The 21,642-nt window shown below is 32.9% G+C and overlaps 1 protein-coding gene across 9 annotated transcripts in view; it reads right to left on the bottom strand.

The window, feature by feature from the left end:
* Window positions 1–21,642, bottom strand: part of PCDH11X (protocadherin 11 X-linked) — an 802,247-nt gene that overhangs the window by 414,083 nt on the left and 366,522 nt on the right. For 4 of the 9 annotated variants that reach the window (XM_016146853.2, XM_036226751.1, XM_036226752.1 and 1 more), the window contains exons 4-5: window positions 13,045–13,134; window positions 12,191–12,271 (exon numbers count right to left, since the gene is read on the bottom strand). In XM_016146853.2, coding sequence (XP_016002339.2) covers window positions 12,191–12,271; window positions 13,045–13,134 — 171 coding nt within the window. Of the gene's footprint in view, window positions 1–10,976; window positions 12,272–13,044; window positions 13,135–21,642 lie in introns of those variants that run through there. The other 5 variants (XM_036226754.1, XM_036226755.1, XM_036226756.1 and 2 more) reach the window with 2 other exon arrangements.

Below are 21,642 nucleotides of genomic sequence, written 5' to 3'. Positions count from 1 at the left end.
CCATTCATATCTGAAAGGGTTCCAGTGTTCAAGTTCTGGTTATATCTTGGTACTTTGGTTCTGATTCTGTGGGGAAGGGGGGCTGGGTGTGGGTGGGAGGTGAAACTTTGGTTCCAGTTTAGCTAGAAGGCAAAGCTATCTCCTCTGCACATGCATGAACTGTAGTTTTGGTCTGTTTGTCTCTGAAAAGCAACTTGGTATCTTGTTAAATGGGATAGGAACATTTTGAGCTGTTTCTCTGTGTGTGAGTGCTTAGGAAATAATAACTGTCACTGCTGATTGAGGGGCTGCTGAACACAAAGCACTATTTTGTTTTGTTTTGTTTTAATTTTAGCAAATGAATAATTGATCCTAACCCCACTCTCACCATTCTCATCTTTGAATTACAGCTCCAATGCCACTATGAACCAGAAATCTTTCCTGATTTCTACTCCTAGTCAAATGTAGTCATTTCTTTTGCATGGTCATAACACATTACTTAGTCAAACATTTAGTGCCTATTTATTTCCATCTTATTTTATAATTAGTGTTGGCACTTTTTTTCATAATAGATAGTAAGCTCACAAAGGTAGTAAGTGTCAGAGTAGGAAACCAAGGCCAGCATTTTTTCCTTTTTTTCTTTTTCATGGTTCTATTGCCAGTATTTGCCTCAATACTTAACACAAATTAAACACTTAATAAATGCTTTAAAAATTATTGTGTTAAGTGAAATTAAGCAAGAAAGACAGTGCAAACAGCTTTCTCTGGAAAATATTAGAGCAAGCAGAAAGAGTGAGACATATGGCACAAATAATTTATTTGCCTTCATTTAGAGCAAAGTGCACTTTTGTACAGGTGTAAATTATATCGCCTTGGAAGAGCTAACTCTCAAAGATGCTTTTTGCATTTGACATGTTGTAAAACTCCCTTTCAAACTAACAAGGGAGCTTTTAAAAGTTGTTGTAATAGAAAAATATCAATAGAAGCCCAACATGTTTCTATGCTACATATTAACAATGCCAACCATTCAGTAGTGATGCAAAAGAGAAGAGGAAGAGGGACAATTGCGTTGGTGAAGGACACCCACAGAATTCTCAAATCACACCCAATTTGCCAAGACATAACCATTTTAGATAGAGCGAAGTTAAATGATGTCTAGGGCACATGTTGTGTGATTAAATACAACTTTTAAGAGATTGTCGCAGTTGTTCATTCAATTTTCTTATAGAAGCGAATATATTAGACACCTTCAAAGATCAAAAAAAAGTCTACAGCTTTTTTTTTTATCATCCTTCTCCCATAACTATTATCTACTACTATCTCCTTAAAGTATCAAGAATACATGCTATGCTGGTTAAGTGACTTCAATGTTGCCTTCGAGTGGCAAAAAGCTAAATAAGCATCACTGCCTCAAAGAAGACTCAGCACAAATATGTGACTGAATATTAATTTTGCTTTAACTTAACATACCTTGATAAGACCCTCCTTCAGGATGCCCCCTGGTCATGGGGAAGCAGGTTAGGGGAGGAAGGCAGAGTGTTGCAGTTCTTATTTCTTGCATCAGAAAGCTTAAGATACTTCCTTACAGTAACCATTTTTTTTCTAAATATAAAGGACACCTTATACTTATACAATGTAATATATCAATTATATCTCAATAAAGGTGAGAAAAAAATGGCCAAAGAGGTTCTCACAGTTATCTCTCATGGTACATATAACATGTTCATTATAGAGGCAGATCACTAAATCTCCTGTGTACCTTTAGTATTCATGCATAGCAAGCAGAGTCCCATTATTTTTGTAAATACACAAAACATAAAAGTAGTTTATTAACAGACACATTAGAAATAATCTACCCCCAAAATTCTTTTCTAGAGCATTTTAAAAGATCAATTGATAGTTTTGAGTGAATTCATTATAGCTGATTTTTTAAATGTAGCTTTAATTAGGATGTCAATCATTGAGGCCTCCAAGCAGCAAAGTTCATTTGGTGGTGTTTCAGATTTAGCCTCACATACCAAGAACATTGATGAAATTCTGAAGAGTAGCAGTGAAGATGGATGGAAAAGAAAACAGTTAGCTTTGTTTCTTGGGTCCCTGGTTCTATTAAGTCCTAACATTTGACCTGTCACTAAAGAAGGGCAAAGTTTAATGAATTACTTATTTTAGAGGCTAAGTAATCTTCATCTTTAGTGACTTTGAACTAAAAATATCCAAATGAGAGATAACAGGTTTAAGGATAGGGCAAAATGGACTTTTTTGAAAAAGAACGGATAAAAAAATACACAAAACTGCATTAAATTATAAAACACCGATTTGTGGCCTGGAGTGCAATAGGTGAAACAGGATACATATAAAATTAAATGTATATTAATATATCATATAATTAACATTTATTAAATATTTACTATGTGCTGGATATTGTCCTAAGTACTTTATATAGATTATGTATATAATCCACATCAATTCTTGATGAATGAGACATTATTATTGTCATGAGGAATGATGGAAATAAAATGCGGAGCTATTATAGTTTGGTGAAGATTCTATAGCTAGTCAGTGACAATGCTAGTATTTAAACACAGAATTACAGAATTATCTGACTCTAAAATGCAAGCTCTTACCTAATGTGATACACTGTCTCTTCAAGAAAAGTGCATATGAATACCAATGTTTAGGTGCCTGGCACTAAAGAGCACTTAGTGAATGCAAAATACTATACTAAGTATAGAGTCATGAGCTGAAAACCATCCCTACTCTCAAAAAAACTAACATTGTGTTGGGAGAATAAGATATGGGCATGAATATTTGAAATGTAAGCTTATGCATGATGAAACTTTGAGAGGTACAGACACAGTGCTATGGGAGCTCAGAGAATAGAGAGATAATAGGTAATTGGGTAGGTTGAAAAGTATTTCACATGAAAGCTTAAAAGATGAGTACTCTGCCAATGGTTAAGCACAGGCGGAGATAAGGAAGGAGCATTATTTAAAAGGGAATAGATATATAGAAATAAGTGGGAATGAAAGAATAAGGACCTTGAAGGAAGAGCAAGGAGTCTAGTTTGGTTGGAACATAAGTATATATTGATCAATTAGCCAGAAAGAAAAGTGTAGAAAGATCAAGAAGAAAGTGTAGGCCAAAACGTGGAGAAGTGTGACTGCAATTAAATTTCTTTCAATAAGTAATGGGAGATAGCTGGAGCTTCTTAATGGTAGGACCATCCATAATCAGTGTTGGAATTTAAAAATAAAAAATATGGTAGCTGCCTGAGAATGGGCTGAGAGCAGAAATTTAGGAGAGAGGAAAAGACATGAAGTTTTATAGCAGTAGTCCAGGAGATGTATTTTTTGCAGCCTTACTGTAAAGAATATGAAGACGAAATATTAGGAAACTCATTCTTGTGAATTCTTTTTAAGATATCTAAAACCCGACAAAAGGTCTTCACAGAAACCTAGTGAGAGTTTCAATATGAGTAGTGAAGGGAAATAGAGTTTTGCCACCCTAAAATATGACTTTTTTGGGATATTGATTTGTTTAATCTGGTTGTTTTTAGGGAAAAAAAAGACTCAAGAAGATCTTTTATTCCCCTTACCTGCCTCAAAGAATTCAGGTAAAAAAAAGTTGCTCCAGGAAGGAAGCTATCATCATAGATAACTATATTTTAATACGAATTGTGGCAGACATGGAAGAACGTGCAACAACTATTTGTTAAATTCCCCTCTGTGTCCCACTGTGTCTGGGTGGCTGGACAAAAATTCATTTACCAAATGTTTGCTTTTTCTCATCTACCTGTGAATTGCCTACCTTCCCTCTGAAGTCCAAACCACTACTCTTCTTTCTCCTAAGTTCAAGGTAGTATATAAGTCTCAACTGCCCAGTTTGTCCTGGGGTACCCCCATATGTACATACATGATAAATTTGGTTCTTTTCTCCTCTTATTATTAGATTAACCATAAGAACCTAGAAGGGTAGAAGAAAAATTATTTTTCTTCTCTTATAGCAGAAAATCTTCATTTGCCCTACTCTTTTTAAAATAACTTTAGTTAACTAAAAAAAGAGCTCTGTATCATAGGGAAGGGTGGAAATTAACAGAGAGATGAGGATGCTCTACAATGTATGCTAAGAGAAATTATCAGGAGGAAATAGCAGGAGAGGATAAAAACTATCGACTACAAGGTCAAAGAAAACAGAAAATAAATCAGAAAAGGAAAATCTTTAAAGTCTTGGAGGCATGCAACCTGCTAAATTGTTCTATCATTGCTTCTCTGACTTTTGGGCCCTAACATTTAGAGCGATTTCACATTGCTGCACATGAGGCAGAATGTGTTCTAAAACAAACAAGTCTCCAAATGACAGATTTACTATTTAGATTGTTATCTGCCAAAATCATGAAGTGAAAATTCCAAATCACACTAAGACGCTCCCTGCTATTTTATATATATATATTTGTGTGTGTGTATACATATATATGTAGATATATAAACTTTTATATATATATATATAAAATATTTTATATATGTATATATATATTTGGCAGAATGTGAAAGCCAACTCTACCTTGGGCCTGAACTGATCTGTACCATATCTGGGAGTACTTTAAGATGCCCAGAAATCACACTACCTAAGTGCAGAATTTAATGTGCTTGGATGGTCCATAGGCATCTGCATGTCCATATTTACCAGTGCCAATTTCATTTGCCCAACTCATGTGCCTGAAATTTAACTAGCTTCTTGTTTTACCTTTCAATTTTTAGTTGGGATTGGAGAACCAAAAAAGAAAAAAGAAAGAAAGAAACTAGATATCTACTTATTGAACATCTACCATGTGCTTGCTGTAGAATATATTGCATTAGCCTTCATAGAAATTCTATGATAATTATATAAATATCGCCATATCACAGCTAGAGAAACAAATTCAAATACTTTATCACTGGTCCCAGACTTCACATATAGTTAATATGAGAGCCATTGGTTGAAGTCATACTACAAAGAGAACCCAATAATATGGTTACCTGACCATGAATATCAGCACTGCTTAAATATCTTTTCTACAGAATCCCTTATACCAGTTCAGACCTTTGGCTTCGGCAAGTTAATTCAAATTTATTCTATTCCCTGTTGGGCATTCTAACTCACTCTGCTTACAACTCTCCTTTGAGGATCATACCTTTACCCTGAATGGTACCCCAGCTCTAGACCTACCTATTCCTGATGTATAATTCCCTCTCATGTGGCCTACATTTAATTCCCAGTGTGCTTTACTTGTGAGCTCACATGATAAACCATACGATAAGCTTTTAGCACTTGGATTTCAATGTCATTAAAAAGCGTTCATTTGTGATTATAAACACAATTTGTTTTGCTTGGGTGCTAGGCATTGCTAGAGGACTCATGCAGGCTGACAAATTATAATCCAAACTCTGTGTAAAGAAATGATTCATATGACAAAAGTATATTCATTTTTGATGTCTTCTTTATATCTTGAAAACCGAGAATCTATATTTTATTCATTGAAATTACTATTGTACCAAATGTTATTTAAAGTCTATATTTGTTTCCTACATTAAAGCCTATAGTAAACAACCAGTGGGTATTAATATCATAGTTAGGAAATTCTTTTCAAAATTGTTTGGTAATATTTTATTGTCCAAGAGCTCCAGAGGAATGGTCCCCATCTGTTGAGGTGTGCATTTTTCAGTTGTGGATGCTCACAGACCTTTAATCTGTAGACACAAATCTACTATGCTTCCAAGATTCACTAACATGCTGTGGGAATCAGTGGGATGGCAGGTCACACTTGGAATGCATGTTCACTGAAGAGACATTCTTTATTGTGAGGGCTATTTTTTTTTTAATTCTCACCTTTTAATAATCGGCTCTTCTAACTGGGCTAATAATCCAGTAAACAAAGACAAATTAACATGAGAAAAACAACAAAGTTTATTATGGCTGTACATTCCAAGGGTGCCATTGGATATGAGACCCCAGACACATGAAGCAGCTGAAATTTATATGCCATTATGAACAAAGGAGAAAAGGGGAAGGGGTCTGAGCTTTCGAAGGAAATAGGCAATTACAGGCAGCTGAGGGAAAGCAGAACACACATGGCAGGCGCATTCCTGCCAGGCAACCCAGAAACAATGGGACATAAAGGAGATCTAGTTAACAGGCTCCTTCCTGCTTGGAGCCACTCTATTTACCATACTAAGGTGAATATGTTAACATTTCCTTCTTGGAGCAGCCTTTCCATCTGACTCTTGTAAGAAGGAAAGGAGGAGGGTCAAAGGTTCTTTTTGATTTTTTTTTGGTTTCTTAATAGCCAGCTTAAAATGAATATCCTAAAAGGTACAGTTCTGAGGTGGTAAAATTTTGGTCCCCTTCATTATGAATATTAGTAAGAATGGGAGGCAATATATGGTTGGGGAAAGATGATGAACTTTGGAATTGAAATATTTATTTTTGAATTCCCCATCTAACACTTGCAAGCTATGCAACCGTAGGCACATTATTTATCCTCTCTGAGCCTCAATTTTCTCATCTTAAAAAAGGGGATATTAATAGCTAGATACACCTCAACAAAACTGCTATAAGGACTGAAGAAAAGGAAATAATTACTGTAGAGAACCTAGTATGATGCCTTTAGTAGTCGCTTAACAACAACATTTATTAATTATTAAAAGTAAAGTACAGCACTGAAGGTCAAGGACAATGGCTAAATCTTAGGACTCCAGTCAAAAAACAATGTTGAACATTTTCCGTTTGTCTAAAAATAAAACCGTACACTTTATGTAGTTTCATGGCCCCAATGAATTTTTTTTCAAGATTTTTTTTTTTTGCTAAAGAAGAAACATATCAAGTGTCCCACTGAGTAGACATAGGCATGCACTGAAATCACACAATGTTTCCTAAGTGTAGCCTAACATTCAATAATTCAATTATGCACAGTTTAGGAAGGTCGTTTTCTTGACTTCTCTATTTTTTTTTCCTTGTACGAGAAGCAAAGACACTGGCATTGGCTCTTAACCTGAGCATCAAAACTTTCTTTAAAGTTGTTTTATTTAAAAACAAAACAAAAACACTCAAACTTGTGTAACTTGCTCTGTCAGGACTGTATGCTGTTTAGAATATAAAAGAATTATAAGAGCTGATTTTACCTTGTGAAAACTGATTAGCCAAACCTCTGAGGACTTCTTAATTGTGCTATGGTAAAATATAAGATTAGCATAGCAATTCCTTCATCAAATGAATTTACTGTTAACATATCGAATTAGTGATCCTGTTAGCTGCTATTCCAAGATAACAAGATAATTCTTTAAAACGGTGGGAATTCTCACATTCTATTACTGTTAATTAGCCTTTCTCATCCTGCAGAAAGATTTTCATTAAGGATTATCATAGTAGATTTAATACTTCTAAAAATGGCATTTTTCTGCTTGGTTCAATATCTCATATTCTTTATGGTGTGTATGTCTTATTGTTCTTTCATTTTCATTCCAACATCATAAAGAGGTCATCTTAATTTATCATATGCAAATATGTGTGGGTGTTCTAGTAGAATAGAAAATTGTGTTAGTTTAACACCAGAAAGAGACTCATTTTAAAGTATTTCTTGTCCTAGGGACCACCTTCTATTTTTCCTGTTCACTCTTGGTGAGAAATTATCATAGAGTTAAGAAAAGGGACTTTGAAGCCAGACCAAGAGAGTTGCATCCCATCTTTGATACTTGCTAGCATCTCTCTATGCCCCAACTTCCTCATCTGTAAAACAGGGTTAATAATACCAACAGGTATAATAATAGTCATAGGTTTGTAATGAGAATTAAATGAGTTAATATTTTAATTTAGGAGACTACCTGATACATAGTAAGTTTATATAAGTTTTGTTAAGTAAAATCAATTCTATTGCCACATATAACTACCATCATCTTTTCAAAGGAAAATTTGATTCCACTCTCCTTATGTCTCTTGTATCACTTCAATGTTTACACTATTTTATTTTCTTTCTGTGCCAGAGGTCAACTATGTTCTTTTTGGGAGACATATGAACCACTATCTATGGATGTTAAAATTTGGAGAATTAATGTCAAGCAATAGGTCCATTCCCCACCCTCACACATTCTACAGCCGTTGCCTAATACTATTGTTCTGAGCTACTTATTTCTCAATGAATATAAGTCATGATCACAAAATGTCTGTATTAAATTAAGTACAATGGTATGCAAGTTAGAGTCTATATTCATAATCAGACTGTCATCTTCTTAGTAGAATTATTTTTTTCACAAGCAAATAAGTTGCTATTAAAAGTCACAAAAAATAAAAAGACCCAAAATAATATCCTAGCTTTATTTTGTTCCAAGTTTTTGACAGAATATTATTCAGTTTTAGATTTGTTATCTCACTGAGCATTGTAATTACTAAGAATCAGCAAAAAAAAAAAAAAAAAAAAAAAAAAAAAAAAAGAATTCCAAGCCAACTAGGATAGGTATACAACCTGTGCGGAGCTGGTTAAAGGGGAGCAGACTTTGTTACCCCAAACCATGCCTTTTTTGGATATTGATTATTTTAAGCTGGTTATTTTGAAGAAATAAGACACAAGAAGAATGTTTTATCTTCCCCTTACCCATCTAAAGGAATTCATATAGAAAAACCTGCTCTAGGAAGGGAGCTATCTTGTTAGTTATCTATATTTTAATATGCAGTAAGTGTGGCAGGCAGGGAAGAACCTAGGAAAGTCTGTTAGACTCCTTTATGTGTCTCATTTTTTTCTGGGTAACTCAGAAATAATTTTTTTACCAAATGTTTAATCTTTCTGTTCTGCATACAAATTGCCTACCTTCCCTCTGAAGTCCAAACCACTACCTCCTTAGTCCCTAATGGCAAATAAAACCTCAACTATTCAATTTGTCCTAGGTCCCTTATTCTTACACAACCTCTGTATGTAGATATGTAATTAAATATGATTTTTCTTCTGTTAATCTGTCTCATGTCAATTTGATTATTAGACAAGCTAGAAGAAATAAAATTAAAAAGAGGACAAATTTTCCCCTCCATCCCATGATCAACCACCATTTCTGAGTAACTCTATTTTTCCTAAGTGCTACACCGATGCTAGGATATTAGGTACAGTGAATGTTTATGACTTCAGTGGTTCCGGCACATTTAAAAGGTGTTATGGATGATTTGATTTATTTTCTAATGTTATTTAAAACTCATGTTAATTTTTAAAAATTAACTAACTCAGAACATTAAGATATGTACCCTACTTGTGTACCTACTACCTCATCATTTCTAATAGCCAAGAACTATAATCAGTCTTACTGTTCATCAAAGTTAAAAGAGATAAATGGTGTTGCAGTGAATACTACATAGCAAGGAGAATAAGCAAACTATTCTATGTGCAATAAAATGAATGAATCTCATAAACATAATGTTGATCGAAACAAAAAAAATATTTTCTAAAGATTCTAACAAAAATACTAAAGGACTTAGAAAGATATTTCTAATAAGAAATGAACAATTCACTTTTATTTACTCAAGGAATAAGCTGACCTCTGATTTCATGGTTCACAAGTTACTTTAATTATCTGAATAGCTGGCTTTTACAAGTAAGAACCATTCTGTTTTATGGGACACCATTATTACATTTTCCCATTAAAAAAATAAACCCTCAAAGTCACTATCTGTATCATAAATTTTAGTTAATTAGCATCTAAATGCTTGAGGGGAGCATTATCAAAGAGTTTAAAGAAGAACAGAAATTAAATTTTTTTCAAGTTATACTCTAGTTTCTGTAGTTTCTACATTTCTATTTTCAGATTATTTCTTTTTAAATCCCTTAAATTAATATTGATGATCTTGCTAAATATGAGATATTTCATAAGGAACTATAAAAGCTTATTTACAAAACAAATATTTTCTTTAAACTTTTCAGAGGCAAGCATAACGACCATCAAAAAAGTCTTTATCTATATCATATGCATAGTAATGGTATACAGTGTAACCCACCACTCTGATGTATCTTAAATTTCAGTTGAAATCTTAGGCATTAAGGACAATTAAGGTTGTCAGATACTTAAAAGACTTACCTAATAAAAATACCTCAAGTAAAAAGCACCCACTATGTAAGAAACAATTGTATCTCTAACACGATTTTAAGTTCATAAACCAGTAAAAGAATCAGTAATTGACAAGAAATTAGTAGACTTAATTATGCTGCACTTCACTTAGTAGAATACAATCAGGAAACTGACTAGATGAAAAATATTGTCGATAGATAATGTTCTTATTCACAGAGGAAGGGTGTCATATAACAATGCTTAATTCCATCTGACGTTTATTTATTTCAGGCGTACCTCATATCACACTAGTAGTTGAAATTTTGGGGCATTAAAGTACATATTTTAAAATTCTGTACTTTTCTTTAAAATTTCTACCATGTAAATTACAACAGCTTCTTAATCAAGAATACAGATGTAAATTATATCACTTTGTATTCCATATCCACATCGCTTTTCTTGAGACTGAATCAGAGGCACAGGACTTGAAAGTCGGTTTAAAGTTTAGCAAAAATTCACTAATTCAAACTTGAAGAATTTAAAACTTGTAATCATTTGGAAAGTTTCTGGGTTTCTTTATTTAATTAATCATTTCTGGGTTTATTTAATTTATTTAATTCATCATTTCTTTCCACAATGCATTTATCAATTCTGTAACTTTTCCAAAAAGCAAAAATTAACTCTGTAAAATATTATAGAAAGTTATTACAGAACACATGACTTTTATGAATTTCAGAAGCACACATGAAATAATAAATAATAAACAAATGTGATATATACACACACACAGATATATATTTATTAGAAAAACAACCCAAACAAAATGAAAAGAATATCACATTTGTTTATTATTTATTATTTCATGTGTGTTTCTGAAATTCATAAAAGTCATGTGTATATATTTTATTTATTTATTTATTTATCTATCATTTCTAAAACTATACACGTTGGGACAAATAAAAGGCATTTGAAAATGACTAGGTAGAGTACAATTTGTTGTTCATAGTTTGACACCTAAGGGGTCAGATTCAGAACCTTTAACTTATTAACAACTTTAAGTTAATCAGCCACAGAATAACAAATAACATATGAATGTTTAGACAATTGTCTTTTTACTCCAGTTTCAAAGTCCCCTTAAGGCCTTTACTAAGAAAACAAATTTCACTGTATTTGTGAGGCACATTTTGAGCTGCCCTGATTGAATTAAGTCAAAGTGAATTCTTTAAAAATATCTCATAACTTTTTTTTTAATACAAACTAGTTCCCCCTGAACTGATGTGTTTTAACGAGATTTTACTACGAGTTGCCAAATTAGCATAAAAATACCTTATACTGTTAAAAAAACAAAACAAAACAGAATTCAACCAAGTAAATTTTAAAATCTAGTTGGCTTTATTAAGTGATTCATGATTCAGGCAGCATCTCATCTAACAAGTGAAGGGCTTTCTAAGGGGTTTTACAAAGTGGAAGGTTTTTACGGGGAAAAAAGGATGGGACAAGGGAGTATTAACGAAAGAAAGTAAAGAATTATTTTTGGTCTGTGACACCATTTCTTTGGGGGAAGAAAAAGGAAAGAGTTTTTATCATGCAGATAGTCTCTTCCTTCATTGGGAGATAAAAGGGGCCCATGCTGAAAGGTTACTTTACAGGTACTTGACTAGAAAATTCCAGACTGGTTAATTGAGATTGTTTCTGGGAGACCCTGAGATTGTAATTAGATCAGGTATTAATTCTAAGTTTGGTACCATGACCCTTTAGCACAAATTATGCCATTTTTGGTCTTTGTTTTTCCTTTAACAATGTTAAACCCTACATTTAAGTCATATCCTGAAACAGCAGTTCTCAATTCTTTTTTATCTATGATCTCAAAACTAGACTTAAACATCAATCAAATAGACAGTCATTTAGAAGATACTTTTCAAAGAATGTGTGTACCTTATCCTACAACTAAACTAACCCCACTATTATTATTAAACTATACTAGAAAGAAATATATATTTATTATTACATCGTCACATCAGAATCCAGCACAAAACCAACCAAAGAAACTTCATGAAACAAATTGAGAAACACGACTTAAGAATTTTCCTCACACATTGATAAAAATCAAAGAGAATAAAGCAGAAAGATCAAGAGTTTCCCTACCTACCTACCTGTGGTTGAGGATGCATCCAGATCTCCACAGTTGTTCCCTCTTTCATGGGAGTGTGAGATCTTACGACCTCCTTCATTGGCTTTAGAAGAGAAAAAAAATAGAAGTATTTTTTAAGTGGTTTGTCAAAAGTGAAAAAGAGTGCACTGTACACATGCATCAAACACAGGTAAATAAAACAGTGCCTGGGTAAATATCTTTTTATAAACATCATAGCTATTGAGCATTTCCAATGTGATAGGCACAGCTCTAAGTACTGGGAATAAAAAAGAAAAACATTTTTTTTTCTTATTGAGTTTACATTCTAGTGTTACCTTTATGAGTTCCATTAAATACATAAATGGAATTATAAAGGACAATTTAAAATATTTAAATGACTGAAATTAAGCTAGTATAACAATGCAAATCTTTACTTCTTTAAAGTGACTTTTTCTGTTCTTTCTCCTTGATTCAAACTGGCCTTGGGCTCACTTGCATCTTTTCTTATCCTTCTGCAAACTGCAGGACCATTCCCTCAACCATTATTAAGCCCTTAGGTCAGCATCAAACAGTCTTAGGAACAAAGCTTTAGGTCTGTTGAATGCAGAAACAGAGTTTCCTTCAAACTAAAAATAACATTTTGCAGCTTCACACCCATGAAGGAAGATGGACCCCACCAGCATCCTCATGAAACCAGACAGAACGATACCATGATTGACATCAGGACCTGATGCAATAATCAATGGCTTCCTACCCTAGCCCTGATCAATCAGTAGAGCTCACAACCCCAACTCCTTTAGTTATTAATGAGTTTTATCCTATATAATCTATCCCCTAAAGGCCATCAGGAAGCCAGGTCTTTGAGCCCTAACTCACCTGTGTTCTCTGGGCTTGACGCCATTTCCTTAAATAAACCTCTACTTTCTTTGCTGCAAACTTCTGTCCATGTCTCTTTTGGCTATCGACCTGTGCAGGCAAAATGAACCCCTTGAGTTTGGTAACACTGGAGAGTTTTTCAATTCAATGCTTTTATAACTCAATGGCTTCAATAGCTTGCATTTGGGAATTTACAGTTGTCTGATATTAAAATCTACCCTGTGTGTGCCACTGTTAGGTAGCTAGTCAGATATGAGTGACAAGAGGGAACAAACGAATAGGGGCCCAGGCTTGAGACCACCCAAATAACACTCCAATGGTCAAAGTTATAAAGCTAATTGTCAATAAATATGACCTCACTCTCTAATCACCTAGGAATACCTTTAGAACCACCCATTATGGCATAAATATAAGGCAGACATTCCCATTTCTGGGTCCTTTTTGCCCTCAGGTCTCTCCTCCTTTTTTGCCCTTTTGGGTTCTCTCTCTCTTTGTTTGTGGACTATTTGCCCTTTTGTAGCCATTCTGGTCCATTTGTGCTGGTTATAGCCCTGGGACCATGTGCCTCCTTGGGGCATTATTTGTCTTTCTAAAACATTTTTAATCAAGGTATTAAATCTCAATGACCTGTGATTCTTCACTGCATAATTTGAGGAAGAATCGAGGAAAAATGTTAACTACATGTCTGCTCCGTTATTATCCCTCTCACACACCCTTATTGTTAGGACAACAACAAACTCTGATCAGCCCCAACAGTGACATCACCACACCACAAATTTGCTATAATACAAAGATATTTAATAGATGTCATAAATGCTAATAAATTTATGAACTAATATACAAATCTTAAGCTACCAACCCAGAATAATTAACAAGTTCTTGAAAATATGATGTCTGTATCCATTTAATTTTCCTCAAGACATAAAATACATTCTATTTTTAAAATATTGAATCTATACTATACACATTTCCTACATATGTGATTTTAAAATATGGAGTAAAGGATTTGACATCATTTGATCTATAAAAGCAAGATATTTTTCAAGAGAGCTGAGAAAACCCAACTCAGAGATTGTTGTTAAGTTTTTTTGCTGTAATAGCAGAGTTAAGTAGTAGTGACAGAGATCATATGTCTCTCAGGACTTCATATTCCTGTTTGATGTACTTCACATTATAGTTATTCAGGATGTTGAAGAGGAGCAGAATTTACTACCCCAAAATTTGTCTCTTTAACGTAAAAATTCTTTTAGGTTGATTACTTTTAAGAAACCCTAGACTAGGAAAAAGCACTGAAAACAGTAGAAGTTAACCTAGTGCAAAGGATGTTTACATTTTAAAAGGAAAATCTCCTTTTGTAAGGGTGTCTCCCTCCCTGTACCAGTAACAGAAGAAAGACAATGTAATGGCAGGTTAAATGGAAAATACAAAGAATCTAATAGGATTCTTTACATGCTTACCAAGACATAGATATGTTGAGCTAAAACTATATGCTTGCTTATACATTGATATAAGTTTTTGGCAGTACCTATCATGTGTAAAAAGACATTTTCAGAGATCAGATACAAAAATCCATTTATCTCATGAGTAAGTCTGTGTTACATAAAATTTGATTATTTAAATATGATCAATTGAGATTTCGTGAATTTTTTTGTTATGCAAATACCTATTCTGGCCTTTTGCAGAAAAAGTTTATTGACCCCCAATCTAGGGGAAAAGCAAAGATAGACTAATAACAATGATTTGATGGACAAGTGTATGAAATAAGTAAAGTGTGGTAGACTTTAGATGCAAAGGGTGAAGAGGACATTTTTTTTTCGGCAGAGAGAACAGTATAGTCCAAGGCAGGGAAACCCAGAATGTAGTCGGTATGACTGGAGTGCTAGGAATATGTAGCTTAATGATGGGACAAATAAATGAGACAGTGATTTAAGCACATACTCTTGATGAACTTGCAAAGTTAGCTAATGATTTTATAGTTTACAATAAGTAAAGTAGAAACATTCAAAAGTATGTGAGCAAAGTGTTGGGTACTATAAGAATTTCTAAGCAGATTTGTGCTCAGTTCTCAGATTTAACTTCATTTTTAAACCAAGTCTATTAGAGTTGCATTTCTCATGCACATGTTAAGCATCTGATTTAAACATTATCTGTCAACTGTGAGTAGTTTTATGTCAGTCTGTGTCACCTTCTGTCAAACGTATAATGTCACATTCAAATGTCCTTTGAATTAATTGAAGATGATATTTTAGGTGGTTAAATATTTAAAGCTATGTGGATGTATTTTGTCCATTTAAATTTGGCAACTAAACATCTCTATTGTATAACATGCTTCAATATTGTAGGGGTTCAGAATGAGTCACCCTAAGATGTGTCTCTTTGGTATGCAGATTATTTTGAGTTAAAAGTAACAAATACCCTGCAGGCTCAAGAGAAGTTTCAGCTCCTACTTAACTACCTAGAAAAATTTAAATGAAGGGTCTTGCCCATAATAAGATATTACTAGAGATAACCCTCTCGACCTATCTATAGGACAGGGCAAAATACTAAATACTGAACCTCTTCTCTTCTTAACACACTGCAATAACCCTCTAAAGTCTCATGGTGTCTTACCTCATCTTTAGCTCAGAATGACATATATGTATATGTATATACATATAATTTTCCCTCCCTGTCTCTAAACTTCTTATGTATGTGGAGTTCCATGCATCTGCATATATTAAATTTGGTTATTTTCTCTTGTTAATCTGTCTCATGTAGATTTAATTATTGGACCAGCCAAAAGAACCTAGGATGATAAAGAAAAGTTTCTTCTTCCTCCACAATATTCAAATATTAGACACAGTTTATTTAATTTTGTTTCATTCAAAAATAATAACTTAAAGGTAAAATAACAGTTCCATCCCTGACAATGTTCTTTCCATTACTCCTCTTTCTTCCACCAAACCCCACAGATATAAGACTAATAGCTAGAAAATTGTCTAATATACAGAACTGCTGAGGATTAACTATCATGCAAGTGAGAGAAATGCCAATTCTAGGAAATATTAGTGCTCAAAAACATTTATGCTTGACTTTTTAAAGAAAATGAAATATGATTCATCAGTGACACCTGAGGAATAAAATGAAGATTTGCATTTCTGTTTCCTTACATGCACCATGTACTGAACTAAACTGTTATCTTCCCTTTTATGGGATTAGATGTCAAGCTGTCAAGAAAAGAGTAAAGTATTTTATAATAATCACAGTCTTTACCAATTTAAGCCTCATTTTAATCCAGTTCATATTAAGACAGTGCTCAATGCTGAAAAGTGAGAAGCGTGTCTCACCATTTTGAAAAGTGTCGCTGGCAATATTGCTAAAAAAAAAAAAAAAAACTTCCAAGTGAAGAATAGATAGATGTTAGATCTTCTTATTATTCATAAGTCAGGTATTATTAGTTCATACTTTAGGTATCGAAAGAGAATTCAACAATGTTTAAAAATGTATTAAATCCTTTATGCACTATATTATTGCCCCGTTGGCCTAACGAAAGAGACATAGATACAAAAAAAATTTTCATTTATATAACTTTGCTTTTTAGAATCCAGAAATTTCGTGGCTTAAAAAAATTGTCTATAGCCTGCTTGAATTATTTTATTTATGAATGTGGGAAGAGGCTGACTCATTAGGAGCATTGTACAGAGTAAATGCCCAAAACTCTATTAAATACCACCCCCCCAATTTTTTTTTTGTCTGAGGCAAGAAGGAAGGAAATTTTCAGCTAAATTTCCCTGCACAGAAATGTGAATTCTAACTCAAAATATATACAGTGAAACAGCTTTTGTAACAAATGGGAAAATATTTTCAGCTTCCAAAGGATTTTGTCTTTCAGGAAAAGAATTAAAAATTGTTACAGGCGACCTAAAAGAGTGAATTCACTTCCCAAAATATAACCACCTTGCAAAAAAGGATTACAAAGTAACATAATTTGATTGAAACTTCTAAATCCATCAGAACCTTCTAACTGTTATTTTCAAATGTTTTCCTGACAGTGTCACTAAGAATTTGAGCTTAGGGATCTGACATATTAAATGTATTCTTTAACCTGACTAATCTCAAAACTACTGTGTGAGGTAAACCCAGACTAATTCTGTGATAGTTTTAAGGAAAAATGTGGAATGCATCCTTTATTTTTCCACTTGGAAATTTAATTGTCACTCAAACCTAATGGTAAGAAAATCATAGAACAAGATCATGATATTTCTGACTACAGTCTCAACGGTAAACTATTCTTTTAAAATTTAGCAAAAAGAGAATCCAGAGAAGGTTCAGTGTATTCATCTATTACATTTCTTTCTTAAATGTAGCAAATTTTCCACCAGAAATGTAAGCATGTGTTCATGATCTCAGTAATTATACATACCCCAGGAATCTCAGGTTTTACAGAAATGTGACATTCTAAATTGTCACAGTCATCACTTACCAAAGATTACAAGTGAGTTTAACTGATAAATTATGGTTATTTTATTCTCATGTAGTTGACATATTGATGGAAAAAAAGTCTTCTCAAACCAGTAGGTGAGATATTTTTGGAGAGTCCTATGTAACATCTACCATAATTATATATGCCTAAAGACATATAAGTATGTGGGTGATGCTTCTAGTGATTATATTTATAATAACTTTCTCTCATTGTCATTTATTTCCTTGTAAGAAATCAAGATCCTTACTATGAAAATAATAGCTATCAAAACTATAACAAAGTTTACAAATATAAAGTATAATTTGGAGTTTATTTTTACTTATGATTTATTTGGTTGAAGGATTTCACATTAAAACCTTGGTAAAATATCAATTTTTAATTTTTACAATAAATTACAGGGTACATTTATAAATAGCAATGAATACATTCCAGAGATTTCCTGAAATAGGGAAAGTCCTAAGTTAATTCCTAGTCTCCTTAAATTTTAAGATCTCCCTGCCATGCCTTTCTGTCTTACAATTTGCAGAGGTAGTAGTCAATATCTAGTGAAGAAAAGATAGGAGTTTAAGAGAATAAAATCTACTCAGCAATATGTTTCAACAGTGAAAAAGCCAGAGCCTTTGAAATTTGCATCTGACTCTATATCTTACTAGTTTTATGAACTCTTTTAAGTTAAAGAGGACTCTTAGTTTTTTCATCTGTGAAATGAGTATAACGATATGAGCCTCTTAGGATCATTGCATTATCCTGTTTCTGTAGTAAAGTGTCTGGCACTTTATAATTATCCTCTTCACTTGAACTATTATGGATATATCTTCCTTATTAACATGAAGTGGAAGCTATCTAAAGTCATCCACCACATAGTTCCCTCTTTAACTCTCTCCTTTCGCCTCAACATTTTTAAAAATAGAAATTCCAATTAATTACAAAAGGCTTTTGCATAGCTGAAAAAAAAGATTACCAGTTGCTACAATAAATGGCACAGTAAAGTGACAGTTGAGAGTAGAGGGAACAGGAAAGGAAGACATTAATTATTCTTTATTTTTTCCAATTAACATATAACCTCTAATTGGGAGAAGCCTCTTTTGATTACAGATAAATGTATGCATAAAGATAAATAAAAATAGAGTTAAAGCCAATTGACTATTGAAAGATTTAAAATAAATTGACTAATTAAAATGTTAAAGAATGCATTAAATTTGCTTAAAAATTAATAAAAAAAGTTTGGATGGAGGCAAGAAGAATAGGAGTTGGTCTGAATACATTTAAGCATGAGGTTTGACATTTGGTATTTATTTAAAGTTTTAAAGTATCCTTAAGACACTCGGTTTCCTAAAAATACTGTATAGATTACATGTTTGAAGAAATTTAAGCTTTCTTAATAAGTTATACAAAGTAAAGTTTTCTGTATAAATTTACAAACTGAATTCACAAGCCAGAAAATACACAATTTACTAATATTTCCTATCCACAGGGTAATTGGGAGACATTTGTCAGAATTAAAGGAACATGTAAACCTATGTTTCTCAGCTTTCTGGTACGGAAAGGACATTTTGAGTCTGGAACACCTTATGTCTTATGATTAATCCTCCTTTATTGTTTGCATGTTTCTTTCTTTCTTTCTTTCTTTCTTTCTTTCTTTCTTTCTTTCTTTCTTTCTTTCTTTCTTTCTTTCTTCTCTCTTTCTCTTTATTTTTTACTTGCAAATTGGTATTAAGAGAAATGGACTTCTAAAAGCAAAGCACAAATTTGATAGTGGTGGATGGAATGGTGTAGAAAGAATTTAACACCATTTTACTAAAATTAAAACTTATTCAAAGACTATATATATATTTTTTTCTAGGATAACTGTCAAAGCCAAAGTGATGAGATCTTCAGGAAAATAGTGTTGGGTTATTACATAGGCTTGTCCAATATTTTTCAGACTGGTCTGAGTCCCTTTGAAGTGATTTGGCATCACAAATGTATGCTGATCCTCCTTCTGGATATAGTTAGACCTAAGGGAAATATGGTGAAAAGAGGGGAGTAATTTGGAATGAACATATTCATTTATCCATAAGGATTCCAAGGGTTCTGCCAAAAGCAAACAGCTATTTTGAAATCGTCTTCAGGGGTAACAAATCACCAAGCAAAAAAATCAACAAGCTTGGAGCATTTAATTAGATCTTTTACCTTAATCATCAACAAGTCAAGTGTATGCCGTTGTGTTTAGGGAAGGGGGAGTGTTATAGAAGGGGGATGAATTAACACTTAGAAAGCTCAGAGGTTTAACAAAACCTGACATGAGATTTGCCAGATGGTTTGGTACTAGATTGTAAAACTTGAAACTAATCTTTGTTTAAGAGTTTTAATGGTTGTATCTTTCTTATAAAGCCTCTTGCTCTTCTGTCGAGGTGAATCTGCAAAATTATAGATCAGGCTTTAAAGAACAGCTTTTATGAACAGAGTCTCCTTAAATCTCAGCTAAACTGAGCAAGAAGATTACATGTTATTATGATGTAGCACAGCAGGATTTTCCCCCAGCAAACATAATGATGTGAAAAAAGGATAAAGCTATCACTTGGTGCAAAGAGGTCATCCATAGAAGAACAATGCTTTTCACACAGATTATCCGTACATGCTGAAATGTTCATATTTCAAAAGTTTTTTCTTAATGTTTCTGTAAAAAGCTCTGATCCTGACAAGCATTTAGATAGCAAGACCTAGTGATCATATTTTTCTATGAGGTGGCCTGCCCGAGAGCACTTGGGAGAGATTGTATCTGTTACAGACATTACTGGGGGAAAAAAAATAAAGTATATTTGTTTCTTAACTAATTTATAGTTAGTGTTAGCTTATTGAATTTAATTGAAGGAGATGACGTTTTTCTTCATTTTTACATAATTTAAGATTGCTAAACTTTAAAAATACATATTCTTATTAGCACACGCAAGACCAAAAAAGCAACTACATAAAACTAATTCTGTATGTATTTTCATATTTCAATATTTTTACTTAAAGCCAATTAAGACATATACCATAATAATGAGCCTCATATTATTTAACTGGATTATTTGAACTTTCATGTTTCAAATATCAACAGCTTAAAAGAATAATTTCTGTTTGCTTATTTATTAGATTATTATTATTATTATTTGCTTTAACCTCTCTGAGAATGGTTGGAAAGTAGACACAGACATTTCAAACTAATGGCTTCCAATAATTTTTCAATAATGGGACCTAAATAAAGACACATATATATGTGTTCATACACATGCACATGAGCACACTCACACACACGCTACTATAAACTCCATTTAGTTCTCATTTTCAAAGTAATTATTATCATTGCTGATACCATAAATTCCTAAGAATACACAATGTAAGTAGCATGTGGGATAATCTCTTAAGTGGTTTCTAATTCTTTAAAGGTGACTATAAAAGCATTACAAACTATTCTAAATTTATCATTAATAAATAAGTTTTACATTTTCAAAGATTTTATAAATTGTTATAACAGGGGTAGGAGGATGGTAAACTTTTGCTTTAAAATGCTTTTTTATCCAGTAGAAATTATAAGAGCTCAAATGAGTGAGATCAATTGATTATTCAGAAGCTAAATGTAGGGTAATTTTTTACATGAACATTAATATTTTAAATTGTCTAAGATGTGTGAGAGTAGAAATAATTTATGCATTTGCCGCACATTTTTAGAAGTGTATATTTTACACAAAGAAATAAAAATATGTTCTGCATCATTTGGTTGAAAGCACTGACATTGTTAAATAAACTATGCTACAAAGCTATAGTAATCAAAACAGTGTGTCCTGGGTAGAAAAACAGACACACAGACCAATGGAACAGAACTGAGGATTCGGAAATAAACTCAAAAGTATATGAACAGTAATTTATGTCAAAGGAGTCAACAATATACAATGGAGAAAGGAAAGAGTACTCAGTAAATGATGTTAGGAAAATTGGCAGATGCAAAAAGATAAAAGTAGACCCCCATCTTATAACCACACACACAAATTATTTCAAAATGAATCTAAGACTTGAATATAAGATGTTAAACAAAATAAGTAGACAACATAGGTACTCAGCTTCTGGATGTTGGTCTCAGTGATGTTTTTGTGAATTTAACTCCAAAGGCAAAG

Source organism: Rousettus aegyptiacus, unplaced genomic scaffold (assembly GCF_014176215.1).
Source record: "Rousettus aegyptiacus isolate mRouAeg1 unplaced genomic scaffold, mRouAeg1.p scaffold_m13_p_9, whole genome shotgun sequence".
In the NCBI taxonomy this organism is placed as follows: Eukaryota; Metazoa; Chordata; class Mammalia; order Chiroptera; family Pteropodidae; genus Rousettus; species Rousettus aegyptiacus.
This window is presented reverse-complemented; position numbering and strand designations above follow the sequence as displayed.